We start from the raw sequence: 26,606 nt of genomic DNA on the forward strand, positions 1-26,606 counted from the left end.
TGTGTTTGTGTGTGGGTGGGGTGATGGAGTTTGTGTTTGTGTGTGTTTGTGGTGATGGATGTGGTATGTGTGTGGGGGTGGAGTTGTGTATGTATATATTTGTGTTTGGGGTGATGAAGGTTGTGTGTGTGTATTTGGGGTCATGTCGATGGGTGAGGGTTTGGACGTGGGTTGGTTGGGTGGTGGGAGGTCAGTGGAGGTACCACAGTGGTAATCAATTATTCTAGTCCACTTTGTGCAGCCATTCTCGGAACACAATGAAAGCAGTGGTGATCGCTGATCGTGTTTCGATTCCCACCATGGTCTGTAAGGCATCTGGAGGGTCTCCCTGTGACCACCCAAGTTTCCTTCAGCATTCCTCCGACATTCCAAAGACATTCCAGTCAGAGATATTAAGTTGTGGGCATGCTATGTTGAAACCTTAGGTTGGATGATACCTTTGGGCTGTCCCCAGTACAATTATTGAAAAGTGTTGGTCGTTGACGCAAAAGAAAAGACTTGTGTTTCGATGCATGTATGACAGATGAGGCTAATCCTAAAAAAGAATCATTCCCTCCGGAGAGAACATTGTTTACATTCAAAATCCAGGGTGCAGAGTTAATTGTCCAGCCTCAGCTGTTGCGTCACTCAAGGGGGTTTTTACATGTGCAGTTCTGGTCTTGAGCATGGGATATACATTAGCATTTTTGTCCACGAGTGTCTGTGAGCACTGGTCCAACCACTTTGCAATCTCTGGGTATTTATTCGTGATTTATTTCATCAGCTGCTTTGTTGGTCCCCACCCAGCTACCGTTGTGAGATTCTCGCACTCACTCTGAATTACTCTCTGAACCATCGGGTGTTTAGCGACCTGATATTTAACGCACAGGTGAAACAAGCAATAACTTGCAGCATTACAAATTAAACCCTTCGGCCTATCAGTAGCTGGTTTCTATGCTGCAGCTGGTCTGCTTTGAGAAGCTCTTCCCCTCGCGAATTCATTTCCAAGCCTGTTAATACAAACTATTGTGTAATGCTATGTCACTGCGTGTGCTGACTTTCTGACCTGTTGGTATAATTCACTCCAAAGCCTGCTCATACAAACCACCGTGTAATGCCTCATCATTGCGTGTGCAGGCCTTCTTACTCATTTGTATAATCCATAAATAAATAAATAGGCAAAAGTGTTATTGATTTATTTGAAGCTTGCAGGATCTGGAAGGTCACTTTGGGGTTTTTTATTCAGAAGGCCAACAGTTCAATAAGCGTACGTGCCTGCTTTTAATTAACAGAATATTGGTAGATCAAAGAGGGATAACTGTGTTTATTAGTTCTCGATCAGGACTGGAAGGGTAACATCTGGAAGCAAGTACAAATATCACTCTGGTTGGGTCGGTTCAGTCCGGTGGGAATTCCAGGCAATTGGAAAATCTGCCTTTGGGATCCTCAGCTGAAAGAGAGAGCAACTTCAAAAGGTTACACATGTAGCAAGCTCACAAACACAAGATTGCATGACGTTGTCCTTGATCGATGAACGACTGATTTACAAATTGTAGCATGATCACCCTTAAATTTAAGGGGCCATCTTGCTCAAGCACTGCTTCTTCACCCACAGCGAGGCTCCTGTAATTCAATTTCACTGGCCTTTTTGAATTTAGGAATTTCTCCTAACAATTCCCAGAAATGAACCCCTCGTGTGAAGGGGGAGTTATAATTCTCAAGTGAAGTTGTGCCTATTTCAGCTGCCTCACAGCTGCCAGTAAAATAAAGAACCCGCAGATGCTACAAATCTGACACAGCATCCATCCATTGGCCCTCCTGGTTTACCAATCTGCAATCCCAGCCTAATCACAGGACAACGTACAATGACCAATAAACCTACCATTGTCCTAATCACAGGACAGTATACAATGCCAATTAACCTACTAACTGGTATGACCTTAGACTGTGGGAAGGAACCAGAGCAACCAGAAAAAACCTCTGCGTTCCTATGGGGGGATGTACAAACGCCTTATAGAGGACACTGGAATAAATCTCAATATCTCAATCTCTCTCCCTCTCCCCTCTCCCTCTCTCTCCCCCTCTCTCTCTCCCATCTCTCCCCCCTCCCTCTCCCCCCTCCCTCTCCCCTTTCCCTCTCTCCCCCTCTCTCTCCCCTATCTCTCCCCCCTCCCTCTCCCCCCTCCCTCTCCCCCCTCCCTCTCTCTCCCCCCTCTCTCTCCCCCCCTCTCTCTCCCTCCCCCCCGAAAATTAGAAGCAACTTGGAGATCTTTTCAATGAAGGCCTAAGCCCCGGGGAAGTGTGAAGGAGCAGGGCTGGCTCTGGAGTGGTATCAGAGCTCAGAGAGGGGAACAAACTGTTTTCTCCAGAGCAGGGAAGGATAATGAGAGATCTGACAGGGCTTTTCAGAAACATATTGGTGCTCTCTTGTTTCCAAAGCAGAGAAGCAAAAGAAGGCTGAGAGATCAGGAGGAAAATCATGGAACTCATCCACGGTGAACTTGCCAAGAGCCTACCTAATCTACACAAAAGGAATAAACAGCCCATACTTCAGGCTGAGACTCGTCCTCAGGCCGAGTGTCTTTGTGTGTGTTTGTTTATTCTTCTCCATAGTTGCTTCCTGGTCTGCTGAATTCCTCCAGCACTCTGTGTGTGTTGCTAAAGACTGCCAGCATCTGCAGAATCTCTAGCATTTATAGGCATCCGTTAGTCTCATGAGACCATGGATTTGCGCCTCGGAAGGCTTCCAGGGCGCAGGGCTGGGCAAGGTTGTATGGAAGACCGGCAGTTGCCCGTGCTGCAAGTCTCCCCTCTCCATGACACCGATGTTGTCCAAGAGAAGGGCACTAGGGCCAATACAGCTTGGCACCGGTGTCGTCACAGAGCGATGTGTAGTTAACTGCCTTGCTCAAGGACACAACATGCTGCCTCAACCAAGGCTCGAACTAGTGACCTTCAGATCACTAGACCGATGCCTTAACCACTTGGCCACACTCTAGTATTTATGCCCAACTAATTGCCAGCCTTCGGCCCATATCCCTCCAAACTTTTCCAATCCCTGTGACTGTCTGAATTCCTCATGATTTCCTCCATCGATTCCTCTGGCAGCTTGTTCTATATATTCATTGTCTGTGTGAAAAGGTTTTCACCTCTGATCTTAAACCGAAATGGAGATATTTTAGTCATACAGCATGGAGACAGGCCACTCAGCCCAACAGGGCCATACTGACCACAGCATCCTCTCTGCTTGTCCTGTTTGCCCTTGTTCAGCCCATAACCATCCAGGCCCTTCCCCTCCATTTAGGTACTCAAATGTCTTTAAATGTTGCAATCGTACGCACTGCCAATTCCTCTGGCAGCTCATTCCAGGTACACAATATACTCTGCGTAAATAAGTTACCTCTCTCATCTTATATCTGTGTCCTCTAGTTTTCAACTCCCTCTACCCTGAGAAAAAGACTATTACCATCTAAATTATCAATATTCTTCATGAGATTAAAACTCCTTGGAAGTCACTTCCCATCCTCCTATGACCCAAGGAATTAAAGATTCAGTTTGGCCATGTTCTCCCGTCAGCTCATTTGCTCTAGTCCAGGCAGTAACCTTTTATATTCCTTCTGTACCCTCTCCGGCTTGACAATATCTTTGCTATAGCAGGGTGACAGAAACTGTACATAATACTACAAGTGAGGTCTCATCAATGACATATAATGCCCTGACTGATGAAGACTTGTGTGCTAAATGCCTTATTCACCATCCTGTCTCTGTGCGTGACCCCTTTCATCACTCTGTGTACTTGTCCCTCTGTCCCACAGTACTCATCAGTGCCCTGTATAGGTCATACCCTGGTTTGAACATCCAAGGCACATTACCTCGCAGTTAAAATCAATTTGCCACTCCTTAGCCCATCTTCATAACTGATCAACGTCTCTTTACAGCTTGCTTTATAATCAACAAACCCCTCTAACATAGTATCATCAGCAAACTTGCTAATGGTGCCACGTATTGTACATTCACATCAAAATCAATTATTAGATAATTAAAGAATAATAAGGGTCCTAACAACACCCCACTAGTCACAGGCTTCCAGTTGGAGAATCAACCATCAAGCATCACCCTCTGCTTCCGATCATTCAACCAATTTTACGGAGTAAGATAGGAAGCTGAAAAACAGGACCTCCAGGGTAGTAATCTCTGGATTATTGCCCATGCCATGCGACAGTGAGGGTAAGACTAGGATGATTTGGCAGATGAATATGTGGCTGAGGAACTGCTGCAGGGGGCAGGGTTTCTGATCTCTGGATCATTGGGATCTTTACTGGGGAAAGTTATGACCTGTACAAAAGCGGGGTGTTACACCCGAACCCAAGGGGGAATCAATATCCCTGAGGGCAAGTTTGCTAGAGTTGTTCAGGAGGGTTTAAACTAGTCTGGCAGGTGTATGTGAACCCGAGTGATAGTCCTGAGAATGGAGTAGTTGGTTTACAAACAGAGGCAGTGTGTAGTGAAACTTCTAGCAAGGAGAGGCTGACAATAGGGCAACATTGCTGTCAACAGGATGAGTTGTGGTGGACAAAATCACAAAAGGGTGAATGTAGGACTGAAGATTTTATATTTAAATGTGCACAGTATATAGAATAAAGTAGATGAACTTGTAGCACAGTTACAGATTGGCATGTATGATGTTGTGGCCATCACGGAATCATGGCTGAAGGAAGATTATAGCTGAGAGTTTAACATCCAAGGATACACATTGTATTGAAAGGACAGGCAAGTAGACAAGGAGGATGGCTCACTGTGTTGGTTAAAAAAAAAGAAATTAAATCATTCCAAAGAGGTGATATAGGGTTGGAAGGTACAGTACTGAATTGTTGTGAGTAGAGCTAAGGAACTGCGAGGGTAAAAATACCCTGCTGGGAGTAATATACAGTTCCCAAAGAATCATAAGGATATGATCTACAAATTACAATGGGAAATAGAAAATGCATGCCAAAAGGGGAATGTTAAAATAGTCATGGTGGATTTTAATATGAGGTATATTGGGAAGATTATGTTGGTGCTAGATCCTAAGAGGGGGAGTTTCTTGAATGCCTATGAGATGGCTTTTTAGAGCCCACAAGGGAATCACCTATTCTGGATTGATTGTTGTGCAATGAATTGGAATTCATTGGAAAGCTTAAGGCTAAGGGAACCCTTGGGGACAAGAGATCATAATACGATACAACTCACCCAGAGAATTGAGAAGGAGAAGCTAAAGTCAGATATATCAGTATTACCGTGAAGTAAAGGAAATTACAGAAGCATGAGGGAGGAGGTAGCTAAAATTGACTGGAAAAGAACACCTGACAGGCAGAACAACAATGGCTGAAATTTCTGCAGCAATTCTGCAGCAAAATTCTTACAGTGATTGTAAGAATTGGAGGAGATGGCAGTTGAATGTGTGGCTGAGGAGTTGGTGCAGGGAGCAGGGTTTTAGATTTTTGGACCATTGGGATCTCTTCTGGGGTAGGTGGGACCTGCACAGATTGGATGGGTTGCACCTGAACTCAAGGGGGAGCAATATCCTTGCAGGTAGGTTTGCTAGCGTGGTTCGGGAGGGTTTAAACTAATTTGCAAGGGGGATGGGACCCAGAGTGATAGAGCAGTGAAAGAAGTGCATGGAGTAAAGCCAGATCTAACATATAGAGAGGCTTTGAGGAAAGAGAAGCAGAATAAACGGTATAAAAGTAGTAAGGTAGAAGGGCTGAAATGTGTGCACCTCAATGCAAGAAGCATCAGAAACAAAGGTGATGAACTGAGAGCTTCGATTCATACATGGAATTATGATGTAGTGGCCATTACAGAGACTTGGCTGGCACCAGGGCAGGAATGAATTCTCAATATTCCTGAATTTCAGTGCTTTAGAAGGGAGAGAGAGGGCGGGAAAAGGGGAGGAGGGGTGGCATTACTGGTCAGGGATACTATTACAGCTACGGAAAGGGTGGGTAATGTAGCAGGATCCTCTTTTGAGTCAGTATGCATGGAAGTCAGGAACAGGAAGGGAGCAGTTACTCTATTGGGGGTATTCTATAGGCCCCCTGGCAGCAGCAGAGTTACAGAGGAGCAGATTGGGAGGCAGATTTTGGAAAGGTGCAAAAATAACAGGGTTGTTATCATGGGTGACTTTAACTTCCCTAATATTGATTGGCACCTGATTAGTTCTAAGGGTTTAGATGGAGCAGAGTTTGTTAAGTGTGTCCAGGACGGATTCTTGTCACAGTATGTGGACAGGCCGACTAGGGGGAATGCCATACTAGATCTAGTACTAGGTAATGAACCGGGTCAGGTCACAGATCTCTCAGTGGGTGAGCATCTGGGGGACAGTGACCACCGCTCCCTGGCCTTTAGCATTATCATGGAAAAGGACAGAATCAGAGAAGACAGGAAAATTTTTAATTGGGGAAGGGAAAATTATGAGGCTATAAGGCTAGAACTTGCGGGTGTGAATTGGGATGACGTTTTTGCAGGGAATGTACTATGGACATGTGGTCGATGTTTAGAGATCTCTTGCGGGATGTTAGGGATAAACTTGTCCCGGTGAGGAAGATAAAAAATGGTAGGGTGAAGGAACCATGGATGACAAGTGAGGTGGAAAATCTAGTCAGATGGAAAAAGGCAGCATACATGAGGATTAGGAAACAAGGATCAGATGGGTCTATTGAGGAATATAGGGAAGCAAGAAAGGAGCTCAAGAAGGGGCTGAGAAGAGCAAGAAGGGGGCATGAGAAGGCCTTGGTGAGTAGGGTAAAGGAAAACCCCAAGGCATTCTTCAATTATGTGAAGAAAAAAAGGATGACAGGAGTGAAGGTAGGACCAATTAGAGATAAAGGTGGGAAGATGTGCCTGGAGGCTGTGGAAGTGAGCGAGGACCTCAATGAATACTTCTCTTCGGTATTCACCAGTGAGAGGGAACTTGATGATGGTGAGGACACTATGAGTGAGGTTGATGTTCTGGAGCATGTTGATCTTAAGGGAGAGGAGGTGTTGGAGTTGTTAAAATACATTAGGACGGATAAGTCCCCGGGGCCTGACGGAATATTCCCCAGGCTGCTCCACAAGGCAAGGGAAGAGATTGCTGAGCCTCTGGCTAGGATCTTTATGTCCTCGTTGTCCACGGGAATGGTACCGGAGGATTGGAGGGAGGCAAATGTTGTCCCCTTGTTCAAAAAAGGTAGTAGGGATAGTCCGGGTAATTATAGACCAGTCAGCCTTATGTCTGTGGTGGGAAAGCTGTTGGAAAAGATTCTTAGAGATAGGATCTATGGGCATTCAGAGAATCATGGTCTGATCAGGGACAGTCAGCATGGCTTTGTGAAGGGCAGATCGTGTCTAACAAGCCTGATAGAGTTCTTTGAGGATGTGACCAGGAATATAGATGAGGGTAGTGCTGTGGATGTGATCTGTATGGATTTTGGTAAGGCATTTGACGCGGTTCCACACGGAAGGCTTATTCAGAAAGTCAGAAGGCATGGGATCCAGGGAAGTTTGGCCAGGTGGATTCAGAATTGGCTTGCCTGCAGAAGGCAGAGGGTGGTGGTGGAGGGAGTACATTCAGATTGGAGGATTGTGACTAGTGGTGTCCCACAAGGATCTGTTCTGGGACCTCTACTTTTTGTGATTTTTATTAACGACCTGGATGTGGGGGTAGAAGGGTGGGATGGCAAGTTTGCAGATGACACAAAGGTTGGTGGTGTTGTAGATAGTGTAGAGGATTGTCGAAGATTGCAGAGAGACATTGATAGGATGCAGAAGTCGGCTGAGAAGTGGAAGATGAAGTGCAACCTGGAGAAGTGTGAGGTGGTACACTTTGGAAGGACAAACTCCAAGGCAGAGTACAAAGTAAATGGCAGGATAGTTGGTAGTGTGGAGGAGCAGAGGGATCTCGGGGTACATGTCCACAGATCCCTGAAAGTTGCCTCACAGGTGGATAGGGTAGTTAAGAAAGCTTATGGGGTGTTAGCTTTCATAAGTTTGAGAATAGAGTTTAAGAGTCGCGAAGTAATGATGCAGCTCTATAAAACTCTGGTTAGGCCACACTTGGAGTACTGTGTCCCGTTCTGGTCACCTCACTATAGGAAGGATGTGGAAGCATTGGAAAGGGTACAGAGGAGGTTTACCAGGATGCTGCCTGGTTTAGAGAGTATGGATTATGATCAGAGATTAAGGGAGCTAGGGCTTTACTCTTTGGAGAGAAGGAGGATGAGAGGAGACATGATAGAGGTGTACAAGATAATAAGAGGAATTGATATAGTGGATAGCCAGCGCCTCTTCCCAGGGCACCACTGCTCAATACAAGAGGACATGGCTTTAAGGTAAGGGGTGGGAAGTTCAAAGGGGATATTAGAGGAAGGTTTTTTACTCAGAGAGTGATTGGTGCATGGAATGCACTGCCTGAGTCAGTGGTGGAGGCAGATACACTAGTGAAGTTTAAGAGATTACTAGACAGGTATATGGAGGAATTTAAGGTCGGGGGTTATATGGGAGGCAGGGTTTGAGGGTCGGCACAACATTGTGGGCCGAAGGGCCTGTACTGTGCTGTACTATTCTATGTTCTATGTTCTATGTAATTTGGAAGGTGGCGGATACATACATCCCTAAGAGGAGGAAGTATTCTAAGGGAAAGATGACACAACTGACGCTAACAAGAAAAGTCAATGCCAACGTAAAAGCCAAAGAGAAGTCATATAAAAGAGTGAAAAGTCATGGGAAGTTAGAGGATTGGGAAGCTTTTAAAAACCCACAGAAGGCAACTAAAAAAGTCAAGATGAAAAAGACGGAATATGAAAGTAAGCTAGCCATTATTATTAAAGAGGATAACAAAAGTTTCTTCAGATGCATAAAGTGTAAAAGAGAGGCGATAGTGGATATCAGACTGCTGGAAAACAATTCTGGGGAGGTAGTAATGGGAGACAAAGAAATAGCAGATGACTGAATAAGTATTTTGCATCAGTATGCTGGAAGCTCAAGAGTTCAAGGGGTATGAATTTGCCATTATAAAGTAGAAGGTTCTGCGAAACCGGAAGGTCTGAAGGTAGATACATCAACTGGACCAGATGGTGTACACACGAGGGTTTTGAAAGAGGTGGCTGAAGGGATTGTGGGGGGATTAGTAATGATCTTTCAAGATTGAGGAATTGTTCTGGAAAACTGAAAATTTGCAAATGTCAGTCCACTCTTCAAGAAGGGAGAAGGGCAGCAGAAAGGATATCATAGGCCAGTTTGTCTGACCTGGAGTTGATTGATAAGGATGTAGTATCATGGTAGTTGGAGGCACATGATAAAATATGGTGTAGTCAGCATGGTTTCCTCGAGGGGAAATCCTGCTTGACAAATCTGAAGGAGTTCTTTGAAGAAATATTAAGCGGGATAGACAATGGATATTTGGTGGGTGTTGTGTTCTTGGATTTTCAGAAGGCCTTTGACAAGATGCCACACATGAGGTTGCTTAATAAGTTAAGAGTCCATAGTATTACTGTGAAGATTCTAGCATGGGTTAAGCTGATTGGAAGGAAGCAAATAGTGGGAATAAAGAGAGCCTCTTCTGGTTGGCTGTTGATGATTAGTGGTGCTCCACAGGGGTCTTTATTGGAACAACTTTTTATGCTACATGTCAATGATTTGGATGATGGAATTGATAGTTTTGTTGCAAAGTTCACAGACAATATGAAGATAGGTGAAGGGGCATGTAAGTTTGAGGAAATAGGGAGGGTACAGAAGGTCTTAGACAGATTGGTATCATGGACAAAGAAGTGGGCGATGGAATACAGTGTCAGGAAGTGTATGGTCATGCGCTTTGGTAGAAGAAATAAAAGAGTAGACTATTTTCTAAATGGAAAGAAAACTCAAAAATCTGATGCTCAAAGGGACTTGGGAGTCCTTGTGTAGTCCCTGAAGTTTAACTTGCAGTTGAGTCTGTGGTAAAGAAGGCAAATGTAGTGTTAGCATTCATTTCAAGAGGATTAGAATATAAATACAAAAAGGTAATATTGAGGCTTTACCAAGCACTGGTGAGGCATCACTTGGAGTAGTGTGAGCAGTTTTGGGCCCATTATCTTAGAAAGGATGTGCTGACATTGGTGAGCATTCAAAGGAGTTTCAGAAAAATGATTTTGGGATTGAAAGGCTTGTCATATGAAGAGCATTTGATAGTTCTGCATCTGTACTACTGGAATTCAGAAGAATGAGAAGAATGTTGAAAGGCTTTGGTAGTTTGGGTGTCGTGAGGATAATTCCTATGGTGGGAGAATCTAAGACCAGAGGACGCAGTCTAAGAATAGACGGGTGCCCTTTTATAATGGAAATAAGGAGGAGTTTCTTCAGCCAGAGAGGGGTGAATCTGTGGAATTCATTGCGACAGGTGGCTGTGGAGGCCAAGTCATTGGGTATATTTAAGGCAGAGGTTGATAAATTTGTCAGGGTGTGAAGGGATAGGGGAGAAGGCAGGAGATTGGGGCTCAGAGGAAAAATGGATCAGCCATGATGAAATGGTGGAGCAGACTCGATGGGACAAATGGCCTAATCTTGTTCCTATCTTTTCTGGTCTTATGGTCCAATTCTGAATCTACCCCTTCTCATAATGGGAGACATTGTTCTAGCCTGACCCGTCTGTTGCTAAATAGGTTCTTTTTATTTATTGAATTAGGTCTGTTTGTTGCACTTTCTGAAACTAACTCACTGGCAGATAACATTGGAAGTAAAGACACTAAATGACTTTAATACAACAATAACATGATAAAATAGGCCAAAGTCAGCATGAGTTACTTCCAAGAAAATCGGTGGAAGTTGAGTGATTAGGTTTGCAGAAAGACTTTGAGAATGTGCCACCCATGAGGCTGCTTAACAAGATAACAATCAATGTATTTCAGGGCGGATACTAGCACTGCTAGAAGATTGGCTGACGGACAAAAGGAAGAGAGTGGGAATAAATGGGGCCTTTTTTTGGTTGGCTGCTGGTAACAAATGAACCCACAGAGATCGATGTTGGGACAGCTTATTTTCACACTATATGTGATTTGGATGTCAGAATTGATGGCTTTGTGGACAAGTTTGCATACTATATGAAGGTAGGTGGAGGTGCAGTTAGTGTCGTGGAAGCAGAGAGTTGGCAGAAGAACTTAGACAGACTGGGAGAATGGGCAAAGAGGAGGCAGATGGAATACAGTGTACCGCGGTGCATGATCATGTCTTTTGATGGGAAGAATAAAGGTGTAGACTATTTTCTAAACGTGGAACAAATTTAGAAATCAGAGGGGGAGAGGGACTTGGGAATACCTGAAGATTAACTTGCAGGTTGAGTCAGTGGTGAGGAGGGCAAACTCAATTTTAGCATTCATTTCAAGAGTACTGGAATATAAAAGCAAATGTGTAATACTAAGGCTTTATAAGACAGTTGTCAGAGTAAATGGGGTATTGTGAGCAGTTTATCTAAAGTAGAATGTGCTGGCATTGGAGAGGGTCCAGAGAAGGTTCGTGAGAATGATCCCAAAAATGAAGGGGTTAACCTGTGATGGTTCTGGGCCTATACTCGCTGTAACTTAGGAGACAGTGAGGAATCTCATTGAAACCAATCGAACATTGAAAAGGCTAGACATAGTGGACTTGCAGAGAATGTTTCCTGTCGTGGGAGAGTCAAGGGCCAGAGAGAACAGCCTCAAAATACAAGGCTGCCTCTTTAGAATAAGATGAGCAGAAATTTCATCTTTTCCCTTCTTATAGCTTTTTAGGTTGCCTTTTGTTGGATTTTAAAAGCTTCTTATCATCCAACTTCCAATACTCCAAATTCAGCCCCACCAAGTCTCATACAGCTTCAACATAACATCCCATCTTCTGCACTCAATACTTTGATTTATGAAGGGCAATGTGCCAAAAACTTTTTTTTTGCCACCTTTGTCCCACAGAACTGACAGAAGGTCGGGTCTGTCTTACTTTCTCTCGGTCAACAGCTGGTAACAACTTCAGCAGGAGTGTACACTTACGCCAGATGGAACCGCTTCTCTCCGGGATAGGAGAGGGACTCGTGCCCCACCACGCAGACGTACGTTCGCGAACGGCTCACATTCGACAAGGGTATGGTTATCTGACTCGCCGTGCTATAGGTCCCGCTCGAGTCCGACACCACCGGGAAGTTGGTGACGCCACCCCTCTCCGGTACACCACGGTCCGTCCTCCAGCTCACGTAGATATCGGCCGGGAAGAAGCCAGACACGTAACAGACGAGTGTCACTGTCTGCTCCGACTCCACTTTGAAGGAGGAGATTGTTGGCCTCCGCTGATTCTGCTCTGTTGGGGCGACGGAAATAAAACAGTTAATGCATTGGAGCCGGAGGTCCGATTTGTACTGAGAGATGGTATTACTCATCAATCTGACAATTAAACCTGTAAAAACTTGGTCAGTCCTCACTGTTGCCTACCTGTTGCGATGAAGTTCTGCCCTTTGCTGCCACGTGTTCTATTTTACTGGTTGAAGTGAATAGAAGACCGACTTGTCTAGAGTAAAACCTTGGCAGTCTCCAGGTCAGAAACAGGGCGGACTAATTTGAATGAAAGTTCATCACCCTGAAACAGCAACCGTTTCTCTCTCCACATGCGCTGCCTGGCCAGCTCGGCGTTTTCAGAAAATATATACTGTATATTTGCTAAAAGAAAAGCGGGCTTTACTAGGTGCACCAGTACAGCTGTTTGTTAATGCTAATGTCTAATCAGCCAATCATATGGCAGCAGTTCAGTGCATAAAAGCATGCCGACATGGTCAAGAGGTTCAGCTATAAACAAGAGAAAATCTACAGATGCTGGAAAATCCAAGCACACACATAAAATGCTGGAGGAACTCAGCAGGCCAGAGTTTCAGCTCAAAACGTCGACTGTGCTTTTTTTTTCCACAGATGCTGCATGGCCTGTGAGTTTCTCCAGCATTTTGTATGTGTTGCCAAGAGGTTCAGTTGTTGTTCAGACCAAACAACAGAATGGGGAAGAAGAATGATCAAGTAACCTTGACCTTGCAATGAATGTTGGAGTCAGACGGGGTGTTTTAATATCTCAGGAACTGCTGATCTCCTGGAGACTTTCTCGCACAAATCTCTAGAGTTTCCAAAGAATTGTGTGGAAAAACATAACCAAAAAAAAAATCCAGTGAGGGCATTTCTGTGGCCAGTTATGCCTTGTTAGTGAGAGAGGTCAGAGGAGAATGGCCAGACTGGTTCAAGCTGACAGGAAGGCGACAGTAACTCTAATCACATTTACAACAGTGGTATGCAGAAGAGCATCTCTGAACTCGCAAGACGCTGAAACTTGAAGTCTATGGGCTACAGCAGCAGGAGGCCACAGACATACACTTGTGGTAACTTTATTAGGTATTGGAGTAAAGTGGCTAGTGAGTATATGTATAGGTATGTATAATATAAACTGCTTTGGTTTATGTGTGTGTGAGAATAGAGTAAATGTGCAAGATCTGGTATCTAGAGCAGGGCTGCACCACACGAGCCTTTTCAACCTGTCCATGCATGTTGGTCACAATGGGTAATTAAGTAGCCACATTGGAGCAGAAGTAAGCCACTTCACCCCTGTAATCCTGTTGCGGTGTCCAGTAAGGTTCTCTGGATCCATGTTCCTGTTTCATCCCTAACTTCTCAGGTTCTGTTTCTGTCTGCAGGTAGAAGCGACACGGTAGTGTAGCAGTTAGAGTAACGCTATTACTGTGCTAGCGACCCAAGTTCAGTTCCTGCTGCTATCTGTAAGGAGTTTCTCCCTGTGACTGCGTGGATTCCCTCCGGGTGCTCCGGTTTCCTCCGCGTTCCAAGGATGTACAGGCTAGTAGGCTCATCACTCACATGGACAACAGTCTTGTTCTACCAGATATGTTATTTTAAATTAAAATAAAATAGACTCTATGGATCTTTCCCAACTTAAGGCCTAACAATACACCAGGTTTCAGAATAATAAGAATTAATGTTAATTTAAAATACAAGGGAACACTAGGCAGTTCAAGCAGCGTCTTTGGAAAGTGAGAAAGAGCTGACGCTTTAGTTTCTGAAGTTTCATCGTTAACATGCTTTACCCCTTTTCACTGACAGTCACAAACACCTGGTTAGAAGTTAAATTCCAAAAAATTGCAGTTTGGAAAATACAAAAAGTGGATGGTTCTACATTGACCCAGTCTCGGGTATTTGACTGTGGCAAAAAATGGTCTAATTAGCTGCCCTATTCAGAGTCATACAGCTATAAAACAGTACAGTACAGAAACAGGCCCTTCGGCCTGTCTAGTCCATTCTGGACTATTAATCTGCTTAGTCACATCCACATGCACCTGGACCATAGGGTTCCATACCCCTCTCATCCTTATGCCTATCCAAAGTTCCCTTCAATGTTGAAATCAAACCCACATTCACCACTTCTGCTGGCACCTCGTTCCACACTCTCACTGCCCTCTGAGTGACAAAGTTCTCCTCATATTCCCTTTAAACATTTCACCCTTCACCCTTACCTATGACCTCTCATTCTCGCCTCACCCACCCTCAGTGAAAAAGAAGCCTCCTTGCATTTACCCTACCCATACATTGCATAATTTTGTATATCTCTATCAAGGGATTGGGGACCGGTTACACTTCAATCCAAGGGGCAGCAATAACTTTGTGGGCAGGTTTACTGGAGCCATCAGAAGTAGTTTAAACTAATATGGCAGGGGGATGGGAAGCAGTATGATAGAGCTGAGGATGAGCTAGCAGGCTTACAAGTAGATGATGGGTGTAACATGAATATAAGGAAGGAATTGGTACTGCTGCAGACAGCAAAGAGTTAAATTGTACCACAGAGGCAAAATTCAAAAGAGTGAAGAATGCAGGACTGAAGATGCTGTATTTAAATACAAATAGTATTTGGAATAAGGTGGACAAACTCGTGGTTGGTCAGTCTGATGTTCTGGACATCACTGAGTCATGGCTGAAGGAAGGCTATAGTTGAGGGCATAACATCAAAGGATATACCTTGTACTGGAAGGACAGGCAGGAAGGCATACGTGGTGGTGTGGCTCTGTTGGTAAGAGATGGAATTACATCTTTGGAAAGAGTCTGAGAATGTTGAATCTTTGTGAGTGGAGTTAAGAAACTGCAGGTGTAAAATACAATTACGAGACTCATATATAGGCCTCCAAATAGTAACCAAAATGTGGAATTGAGATTGCAAAGGGAGCTAGAAAGGGCAAGTAATAAGGGTAATGTGACAATTGTAACAGGGGACCTCAGTATGCAAGGGGATTGGGCAAATCAGGTTGCTGTCAGATTGCAAGAGAAGGAATTTGTTGAATGCCTACAAAATGGCTTTTTAGGGCAGCTTCTGCTTGAGCCTAACAGGGAAAAGGCATCTTAGATTTGGTATTCTGTAATACCTCAGACACTCGTGGGGATGACGGCAGAGCACAGGTGGCTGAAGTTTCTGGGGACAGTTCACAAGGCACAACATAGATATCTCTCACAGAAGTTATCAAATAGCAACCGTGGCTGACAAGGGAGGTAAAGGACTGCATAACAGCCAAGGGTAGGGCATATAGGGTAGCAAAAGTGAGTGGGAATTTGGATGATTACGAGGCTTTTAAAATCCAAAAAAAGGCAACTGAGAAAGCTTAAGAAGGCAAAAGCTGAAATATGAGGGCAAGCTAGCCAATAACATAAAGCAAGATACCAAAAGATTTTAAAGGTATGTAAGAGTCATAGGGAGGTGAGAGTTGATATTGGACCACTGGAAAATGATGCTGGTGAGGTAGTAATGGGGGACAAAGAAATGGCAGATGAACTTAATGAGTACTGTGCGTCAGTCTTCACTGTGAGAGACACTAGCAGTGTGCCAGAGGTCTGTCAGGCAGCAGGAGTGAGTGCCATTGCTATTATAAAGGAAAAAGTTCTAGGAAAACTCAAAGGTCTTAAGGCGGTTAGGTCACCTGGACCAGATAGTGTCCATCTCAGAGTCCTGAGAGAGGTGGCTGAAGAGATAACGGATGCATTGGTCATGATCTTTCAAGAATCACTTGATTTTAGCATGGTCCCAGAAAACTGGAAAATTGCAAATGTCACTCCACTCTTTAAGAAGGGAAGAAGGCAAAAGAAAGGTAATTACAGGCCAATTAGCCTAACCTCAATGGTTGGGAAATAATTGTTCGAGTCCATTATTAAGGAGTACTTTCAGGGTACTTGGAGACTAATGATAAAATAAGTCAAAGTCAGCATGGTTTCTGTAAAGGGAAATCTTGCCTGACAAACCTGTTAGAGTTCTTCAATGAAGTAACAAGCAAGTTGGACAAAGGAGAGGCAGTGGATGTCATTCACTTAGATTTTCCGAAGGTATTTGATAAGGTGTCACATATGAAGCTGCTTAACTAGATTAAATCCTATGGTGTTACATGAAAGATACTGGCATGGCTAGAGAAATGGCTGTCAGGCAGAAGGCAGCAAGTGTGAATAAAGGGGCCCTTTCTGGTTGGCTGCCAGTGATTAGTGGTGTTCCTCAGGGGTAATTATTAGGACTGCTACCCTTCACATTGCTTGTCAGTTATTTGGATAATGGAATTGATGGCTTTGTGGATGATATGAAGATAGGTGGTAATGCTGAGGAAGCAACCAGATTGCAGCAGGACTTAGACAAATTGGAAGAATGGGGAAAAGAGTGGCAGATCGAAACAGTGTAGGGAAATGCATGATAATGCACTTTAGTAAAAGGAACAATTATCTAAATGGAGAGAAAATTCAAACATCACAGGTGCAGAGGGACTTAGGATTCCTTGTGTGAGATTCCCAGAAGGTTAATTTACAGGTTGAGAGGGAGTAGTGAATCTGTGCAAACTCTGCCACACAGACTGTGGTGGAGGCCAAATCTGTGCGTAAATTTAAGGTAGAAGTTGATCATTTCCTGATCAGTCAGGGTATCAAAGGGCATGTGGTGAGAAGGCAGATTTATGGGGATGAATGCAACCCGGGATCAACCATGATGGAATGTTGGAGCTCCTATGTCTTATGGTCTTATGGTCTAAACCACTTCACAATTTTTTAAACCCTGTGGAATAAGATCTGGATGTAGTTTTCACGTTACGGCCAAGAGGAAGACGGGAGGCAATAGAAGCACAGTGTCTTCTTACCTTCTGTGTCCTTCCTCCTAATGCTTTGGATCATCCCACTCGGCAGTGAAATGTGTTGAACTCTGCATGAGTACACCGAGCCCTGGTTCCAGTTCTCTGTAGATGTCACCAGTTCGCTCTGGGAGCTATAGGTACCGTTGTCATTCAGAATGGATGCATAGCTTTTGATGTCTGTGAGCACCGGATTGCCATCAGCAAACCAGTGGAAGGCGATTTCAGCGGGGTAGTAGCCCGCTGCCTGGCAGGTGATGGTAGCCTGCTCCATAATGTCCATTTCTTCAAGGGTCGGTGGTAAAAGATGAATCCTGGGCGCCATTGGGTATTGTCCTGTCGCAATCAGAACTACACGTGCTTAATGTGCAAGTTTTATCCATGTTTAAGTGCAAGTTTAATGGTTGTTCAATCATACACATTCATACAGATAAACAAAACATTGTTTCTCCAGGACTGAGGTGCAAAATACCATACATTCAGCCACACACAGCACACACCACATATTGATACAATAGCATTTATGATCAGAATCAGAATGTGGTTTAATATCAATGGCATGCCTGGTGAAATTTGTTGTTTTGTGGCAGACATGCATTGAGATGCATAATAATAAAAAGCTGTAAATTACAGTGAGAAGTATATGTAAACTAAACAAAATAAGCAGTGCTAAATGAGAGGAAAAATAACAGGCACAGTGAAAAAGGAGGTCGTGTTTATGGGTTCATTGTCCATTCAGTAATTTGACGGTGAAGGAGAAAATGCAGCTCCTGTATCGGTGAATGGTTGTCTCAGAAATAATCACAAAAATCATATCAGCACAAGTCGCCTGAAGATTAATGGTGTACAGGATGTTGCCCTGGAGCCATGCTTCATGTTACCTTCTAAGGAGGCAACAGAGCTAATGTGGGAAAATGGGAATAGTATAGAAAGGTATAGTGGAGGGATATACATGGTGAACCAAAGGGATAACCAAGGGACAACAAACAAGAAAAAAATCTGAAGATGCTGGAGTTACGAGCAACACACACAAAATTACAACTGAGAAAGTGCTCAGAATGGTTTGAGGATGGGTAAATCTCCTGGACCTGATGGAATTGACCCTCAGGTTCTGAAGGAAGTAGTTGGAGAGATTGCGGAGACATTAACGATGATCTTTCAAGAATCGATAGGTCCTGGCATTGTACCGTACCGGATGAATGGAAAATTGCAAATGTCACTCCACTACTTAAGAAGGGTGGGAGGCAGCTGAAAGGAAACTATAGACCTGTTAGCCTGACATCAGTGGTTGGGAAGTTGTTGGAATCGATTGTTAAGGATGAGAGGCACATGACAAGATAGGCCAAAGCCAGCAGGGTTTCCTGAAAGGAAAATCCTGCCTGACAAACCTAATGCAAATTTTTGAGCAAATTACAAGCAGGGTAGACAAAAGAGATGCAGTAGATGTGGTGTACCTGGATTTTCAGAAGGCCTTTGACAAGGTGCCGCACATGAGGCTGCTTAGCAAGATAAGAACCCATGGAATTACAGGGAAGTTACTGGCGTGGGTGGAGCATTGGTTGGTCAGCAGAAAACAAAGACTGGGAATAAAGGGATCCTATTCTGGCTGGCTGACGGTTACCCGTGGAGTTTCACAGGATTCGTGTTGGGACTGCTGCTTTTTATGAAGTATGTCAATGATTTGGACTATGGTATTAATGGATTTGTGGCTAAATTTGCTGATGATACAAAGATAGGTGGATGAGCGGGTAGTGTTCAGGAAACAGAGAACCTGCAGAGAGATTGAGATAGCTTAGGGGAATGGGTAAAGAAGTGGCAAATGAAATACAATGTTGGAAATTGTATGGTCATGCACTTTGGTGGAAGAAATAAATGGGCAGACTATTACTTAGATGAGGAGAGAATTCAAAATGCAGAGAGATGCAAAGGGACTTGGGAGTCTTTGTACAAGATACCCTAAAGATTAACCAGGTTGAGTCAATTGTGAAGAAGGCGAATGCAAGGTTGGCATTCATTTCTAGTGGTATAGAATATAAGAGCGGGATGTGATTTTGAGGCTCTATAAGGCACTCGTGATACCACATTTGGAGTATTGTGTGCAGGGTTACCGTATGAGGAACGTTTGGCAGCTCTTGGGCTGTGTTCCCTGGATTTCAGGAGAATGAGGGGGATCTCATAGAAACATTCCAAATATTAAAAGACCTGAACAGATTAGATATGGCAAAGTTATTTCCCATAGTAGGGGGTTCTAGGACAAGCGGGCACAACTTCAGGATTGAAGGACGTTCATTTACAACTGAGATGTGGAGAAATTACTTTAGTCAGAGGTTGGTAATTCTGTGGAATTTGTTGCCAAGAGTGGCTGCGGAGGCCCAGTCATTGGATATACTTAAGGCAGATATAGATAGGTTCTTGATTAGCCAGGGCATCAAAAAGTATGGGGTAAAAACAGGGGAGTGGGGATGACTGTAAGAATTGGATCAGCCCATGATTGAATGGCAGAGCAGACTCGATGGGCTGAATGGCCTACTTCTGCTCCTATATCTTATGGTCTTAAAATGATGGAGGGCCTCAGCAGGCCTGATGAAGAGTCTCGGCCCGAAGCATCTCTGTTTACTCTTTTCCACAGATGTTGCCTGGCCTGCTGAGTTCCTCCAGCATTTTGTGTGTATCACAAGAGACAGCACGAGGGACACCAGTTTCTAGCCTATCTGCACACCGTGTTCTACCCCAGAGTAAGTCAAAATCTACACTTACCGGCACTGCTGGCTTGTTTGGAGATGGGTGAGGGGAGAGTGTCATGAGAAACGCGACAGGCGTAGATGGAGCCCTTGATCCACTGGGATGTGCTGGTCGTCAGCTTGCTGATCTTGGTGTAGGTTGCGTTGGGCCCCAGCAGGGAAACTGAATGTGAAACCCCCGCGTCCACCTCCTCTCCATCTAGCCACCAGGAAATGGAGATGGGCTCGGGGTAGAAGTCCTCGGCCACGCAGAGCAAAGTGATTTCCTGATGCTCGAGAACATCATTGGGACTCGGATGATTCAGGTAGACCTCTGGAGGTGACTGGGGAGGGGCTGGTATAGAAGAACAATGTTAACCTGTCCTGAGGACCTTAACCCGCACAGGACAAGTAGGCCTAACTCACAAATAATTACGCACACCACATTACGCGAACAGCTATAAAAAAAAGGCTCGCAGTGGCTAGATATCTGAAATTCAGCATAAAACCAGGAGAAACACATGACGGGTCAGTCAGAATACCCCAGTAAGAAGAGCCAAGTTTCAGCTGAGATTGAACGAGAAAGTCCGAAGTGCAAAATATTTTACGATGCAGTAAGAGAGGGAAGGAAAAGTGAGGCGGACTGAGATACAAGAGAATGCCGATGCTGGAATCTGCAGTAACAAACTGCTGGAGGAACTCAGTGGATCAAACGGCATTTCTGGAGGAAAATGAATTGCCAGGGAATTTTAGCAATGTTTGCAATTCCCTTCCTCCCACAGACGCCGCTTAACCCGCTGAACTTCACCAGCAGATTCCTTCTTGCTATGGGAGGGTCAGTTGGTCCTAATGCTGTTTCTTTCTACACAGACGCTGCCAGGCTAGCTGAGTATTCTTCGCCTTTCGTGTAAAATCTGCAAACCTGTTAGATTGTTTTAACTCAGTTTTCTTTCCTTCAGGTAACTTCAGCTTCCTCAGTGTTTTCCTACCACCACTAGACCATTAGACATATGAGCAGAATAAGGCCACTCTGCCCATTGTCTTCTCTGTCATTCCAACATGACTAATTTACTTTCCTTCTTAGACCCGTTCTCCAGCGTCTCCTGCAGCCTTAGATGCCCTGACTAATAAACAGCCTGTCAACCTCCACTTTAAATATTCTCAATGACTTGGTCGTCCTTGCGTCTGTGCAAAGAATTCCACAGGTTCCCCACTCTCTGGCGATAGAAATTTCAATTAATCTCTGTTCTAAAGGGAGTCTTTTCTCCCCCGAGGCTGTGCTCTCTGGTCCCAAAAATGTTACAAAATTCGTTATTCTCATTTTCCCATTCTCTTTTGTCTTTGTATAATAATTGTACCATTTTCCCTCGCTTGGACAAATCCGCAGTAATCTTTCCTATAGATGCAGTTATCCAAGTATCTTTTAGATGTCGCCATTGTACCTGGCTCAACCACTTTGTCTGACAGTGTGCTCCACATATGCAATGCGCTCTGCGTGGGGAAGTCACCATAAATAACTGTGCGATTACCTCTCATCCTACGTCAACCCTTCATGATTTTATACACCTCTTTGAGGTCGCCCCCCCCCAATCTCCTACAATCCAAGGTACAAAGTTCTAGATCTCTCAACCTAGATCTCAGTCCCACAGGTCGAGGCAAATTTCTCGTAAAGATTCTTTCCACTCTTCCTACAACAAGGTAATCCAAACTGTGTACTGGGCTAGAAAGAGACAGAAAAAATTCTGAGCAGTATCTTCGGTCACCATGTACACCGAGCGGCTGCTTTATTTGCTGCCTCCGGTATTGAATGAGGTGGCCTCTGAATGTGTGTTCATGGATTTTGGCTGCTGTAGCTCATCCACTTCAAGCTGTCAGGTGTTGTGCATTCTGAGATGCAGGTGATCAAGTAACGTGGCCACTGAGTGTATGCTAACTGATTAATTCTAACAATATCAGACTAAAAACAGCAACACACATCAAAGTTGCTGGTGATCGCAGCAGGCCAGGCAGCATCTCTAGGAAGAGGTACAGTCGACGTTTCAAGCCAAGACCCTTCATCAGGACTAACTGAAGGAAGAGTTAGTAAGAGATTCGAAAGTGGGAGGAGGAGGGGGAGATCCAATATATCAGACTAATGTCTGGTCCTAAAGTCGGCTCATGGATGGTCGAGATCCTTCACTCAGTCTACCGCAACAGTTTGAATATCCCAGTGGCCAACCATTTGAATCCTACTTCTCATTCCCATTCCCATTTCCATTCCTAATCTGACATGTCAGTCTGCTGTCAGGATGTGGCTACTTTCTGTTTGAAACAACAACACCTCATATTTCATCTAGGCCACCTCCAACCTGATGGCAAGAATATTGATTTCTCTACGCGACGTCCATGGGCTCTGGGAGCACAGCATTCTCTCGCCACGGCACTATGGCCCTAACTTAGGGCAGGTGCCGACAAACAGAAAGAGAGGGCACTTACCGGCGTCTACAGTAAGGGTAACTCCGCACCCGCTCCAGTCGGTGCTGAAGGAAAAGTAGGAGTTGGAGGTTCCACAGTAATATCTGGCGGAATCCTCCCGCTGTAGATCCTGAATAGTGAGGGAGAACTTCTTGCTCGTCCAGTCTTTGGAACCAATGAACCTGTCAGATCTCGGTTCCGAGTACACCGGCGCCGTGAAACCCGGGGTCCAGAACAGGATCCACGAGATCAACTGGTCCGTGGGCTTCGCGGACCCCCAGAAGAAGAAATGGTCATCTAGATTCCTGGAAGTGAAGCAATCCAGCGTCACAGTTTCATTTTCGCGACGGCTGGTGGATATCGGGGATATGTACAGAGTGTCGTCAGCCAGAACGAAGCCTGCAGTTAAAGACAGAGGCACAAGTATTTAGGGCGAAGCAAAGCGGGCGAAAAACAATGGGCAGAAAGAAATGCAAAGTTCAGTTTCCTTTATGCATGGAGTGGTGATCTGGATGGCCGGTTGAACGGTAATTCACAAAGGGAGCTGGATATTTATTGAAGTGGGCTGGAATTTGCAGAGTTAACATGGAGAGAGTAATGGAGCTCGGATCAAAGATCCAACCCAAGCCGAAAGGGCCGATTGGCCTCCTTCTGTGCTTGAATCTAACTGTTAGTTGGTGATAGTTGTCACTTTCTCGTGGTGCTAACTTTCTCCAGAATGTATTACCTGCCGACCGCCACCAATCCAGACTCACTTTCAAGGGGGTAAGAATACTGGAGGGGTCCTGTGGTACGGATCGGTCACCTGATCTGACATTCCCCGAACACGTTCGTCAGAGGTTACTGCGCGAAGGCAAGCAAGTAGGGGCGAGAGGAATAATAAGGCACCACAGCAGCGTTGCCGTTAGAGCGAAGCTATTACGGCTCGGGAATTGAAGTTCTGAGCTCAATTCCCGCGTCCTATGTAAGAAAATTTGTACGTTCTTCCCATGTATTTGTGGGTTTCTTCTGGGCGCTTCGGTTTCCAACGCGCAGTCAAAATACGCACTGATTAGTAGGTTTAGTTGTAAATTGTCCTGTGATTAAACAGGATCAAACCAGCAGGTTGCTGGGCGGCGCGGTTCCGTGGGCCGGAAGGCGCTGTTCCGTGCTATATCTCTAAATAAATAAAGACGAATGAATGAATAAATAAATAAATAAATAAATAAATAAACCAGCTAGGTTAGACCGTCGGGTCGAATGGTCTAATAATGCCCCTATGTCATATGGCGGAGATGGCAGACCTAAGGCCGCGTTTCGACTGCCGTGGAGGTTCTACCTGTTTGAATAACGGGCAGTATCAAGAGCCACCACATCTTCTGATCGCCGCCACTGGCGAGAATAGCTGAGGGCTTCTGGGGTTCCGGGGTGAGCTGGGACAGTGGACTCAACCGGATCCGTTTCAATTCCCACAGCCAAGGCTTAGATCCAAGAGGAAGGCAGATGATTGTATCCCGACCTCCTCAGAATGGAGCTGTGGCTCCTGGCTAAGGTCCAATGTACGAATTAATGGCTCACTTATAAAGAATGACAGAAACCCTAATGTTGCATTGCCACCAATCTCTCGTACCCGACCCATTTACTAACTCACCGAAGACATTGACCCGGTATGTTAAAATGGTAAAAGAAAAATATCACAGCACTTGTCACAATGATACACTACACCATACCCACGGCTCGGGGTCTCAGAGTAGGGGTGAGAGGCGTGCTATCCCTGAGCCAAAAACTCCTTGGTTCAACCGCTAACATAGAGCATGGGCATGAACGGGTGGCAATGTGGAGCCGCAGCTGCTGCCCCCAAGCTTCAGAAATCAGGATCGATCCTGACCTTGGGATCTGAGGTCTGTGGGGGTTGATGCATTCACCCGCCCCCCGCCCCCACTGAATGTGCGGAGCGTTCCCCTTAGGTCCTTCCGTTTCCTTTCACGTTCTAATAATGAGCGATTTAACTGTTTGGTCACGTTAAATTAATTTATTCCTTAATGTAAGTAAGTTCAAAATAATGGAATGGATGTTGATCAGTGCGCGAAAATTCGTCTGCGTACAAAGCAGAGAGACGGTTTGGTAAAGCGGGATCGACAGAAAGCATGTGTGTGTGTTGTGTGTGTGTGTGTGTGTGTGTGTGTGTGTGTGTGTGTGTGTGTGTGTGTGTGTGTGTGCGCGCGCGCGCGCGCGTTGTGTGTGTGTTGCATGTGCGTGTGTGTGTGAGAGAGAGAGGGAAAGAAAGAGAGAGAAATAGAAACCGGGGGGAGGGGTCGGTGGAGAAAGACTGCGTGTCTGTGCGTTTGTGCGTTAGAGAAAGGGGATAGATAGTAGATAGATAGATAGAGAAATGGGAAGAGAGAGAAAGAGAGAAATAGAGAGAAAGAGAGACAATAGACAATAGACAATATGTGCAGGACTAGGCCATTCGGCCCTTCGAGCCAGCACCGCCATTCACTGTGATCATGGCTGATCATCCACAATCAGTAACCCGTTCCTGCCTTATCCCCATAACCTTTGATTCCACTATCTTTAAGAGCTCTATCCATCTCTTTTTTGAAAGCATCCAGAGACTTGACCTCCACAGCCTTCTGGGGCAGAGCATTCCATATATCCACCACTCTCTGGGTGAAAAAGTTTTTCTTCAACTCCGTTCTAAATGGCCTACCCCTTATTCTTAAACTGTGGCCTCTGGTTCTGGAATCACCCATTAGCGGGAGCAAGCTTCCTGCCTCCAGCGTATCCAATCCCTTAATAATCTTATATGTTTCAATAAGATCCCCTCTCAGCCTTCTAAATTCCAGAGTATACAAGCCCAGTCGCTCCAATCTTTCGACATATGAAGTCCCGCCATCCTGGGAATTAACCTTGTGAACCTACACTGCACTCCCTCAATAGCAAGAATATCCTTCCTCAAATTTGGAGACCAAAACTGCACACAGTACTCCAGATGTGGTCTCACCAGGGCCCTGTACAGCTGCAGAAGGACCTCTTTGCTGTTATACTCAATTCCACTTGTTATGAACGCCAGCATGCCATTATCTTTCTTCACTGCCTGCTGTACTTGCATGCTTGCTTTCAGTGACTGATGTACAAGACACCTAGATCTCGTTGTACTTCCCTTTTTCCTAACTTGACTCCATTTAGATAACAATCTGCCTTCCCGTTCTTACCACCAAAGTGGATAACCTCACATTTAGAGAGAGAGAGAAATAGGAGAGAGAAAGAGAGAGAGAAATAGAGGGAGAGAGAAAGAGAGAGAAATAAAGAGAGAAAGAGAGAGAAATAGAGAGAGACAGAGAGACAGAGAGAGAGAGACAGAGAGACAGAGAGAGACAGAGAGAGAGAGAGAGGAATAATTTGCGGGCATAGAGGAATGGGATTGTGTTTTGAGAGCTAACATGGGTCTAAATCCAAAATTCTAGGCAAATAATCCAACAATTTTCTACTATACTCTAATTGATCTGCATTTGCCCACAAAACCAGGGGCATTGCCAGTATTTACCTAATCTATAATGCCCTCCTGAATCTCAATGCCTCAGCGAGCTTTTTCAACGGGTGGTTATCACACAGGTGGGAGTGAGCCGCAGGCAAGGCCAGACCGGGAGAAGATGGCGGGCTTCACTCCCTGGAGGGCGCGAGCGAACCAGGTGGCTGTTGCGCCAACCTCAATCAAAATCACTGCTTTCATACACGGATCCTCCACTTTCTCAGAAGTTTGTGATGCCATCTGAGACGTTGACTAATAACTGTAGGTGCACAGTTGAGTGTACCCTGCAGGTTGCTTCACGGCCCGGTACGGAAACAGCAATGCTCAAGAATAAAATGCCAACATTAATGGTGAACTCAGCCCAGAGCATTAAAACCCTTCCCACCATTGAGCTTACCTACAAAGAGCGCATGCACAAGAAAGCAGCATCTATCGTGAATGATTCCCACCATCCGGGTAAGGCTCTTTTCTCGCTGTTGTCATCAGATTGTTGGACAGGGGCCTTCGGTCACAACCACCAGGTTAAACAACGTCTCTTACTCTACAGCTATCAAAGTGCCGAACACTCCCGGCAACGCGGAATTGAGACCACAGCTTATGGACTCAAGACCTCTGTAACATGTACTCAGTTATATCTATCTATCTATCCAATTATTATTATTATTATTAATTTTCTCTCATGTCCAACTGTTAAAACCTGAGGTACGGACATAGCCATGCACACTCATTTGCCAATTACTAGGAACTTTGGGACTATTCTGGTGGTGTTTAGTATTCTGGCTTTTAGAAAACA

At 44.9% G+C, this 26,606-nt stretch overlaps 1 gene segment (V, D, J or C); it reads right to left on the minus strand.

The window, feature by feature from the left end:
* Positions 1 to 1,159: 1,159 nt before the first annotated feature.
* LOC140198268 (Ig heavy chain C region-like) lies at positions 1,160 to 23,818 on the minus strand. The segment is given in 6 exon segments: positions 1,160 to 1,429; positions 11,994 to 12,297; positions 17,138 to 17,464; positions 19,886 to 20,203; positions 22,324 to 22,701; positions 23,621 to 23,818. Coding segments are annotated over 6 exon segments (1,368 nt in total).
* Between the last annotated feature and the right edge of the window lie 2,788 nt (positions 23,819 to 26,606).

This window comes from Mobula birostris, chromosome 5, assembly GCF_030028105.1.
Source record: "Mobula birostris isolate sMobBir1 chromosome 5, sMobBir1.hap1, whole genome shotgun sequence".
NCBI classification, from domain to species: Eukaryota; Metazoa; Chordata; class Chondrichthyes; order Myliobatiformes; family Myliobatidae; genus Mobula; species Mobula birostris.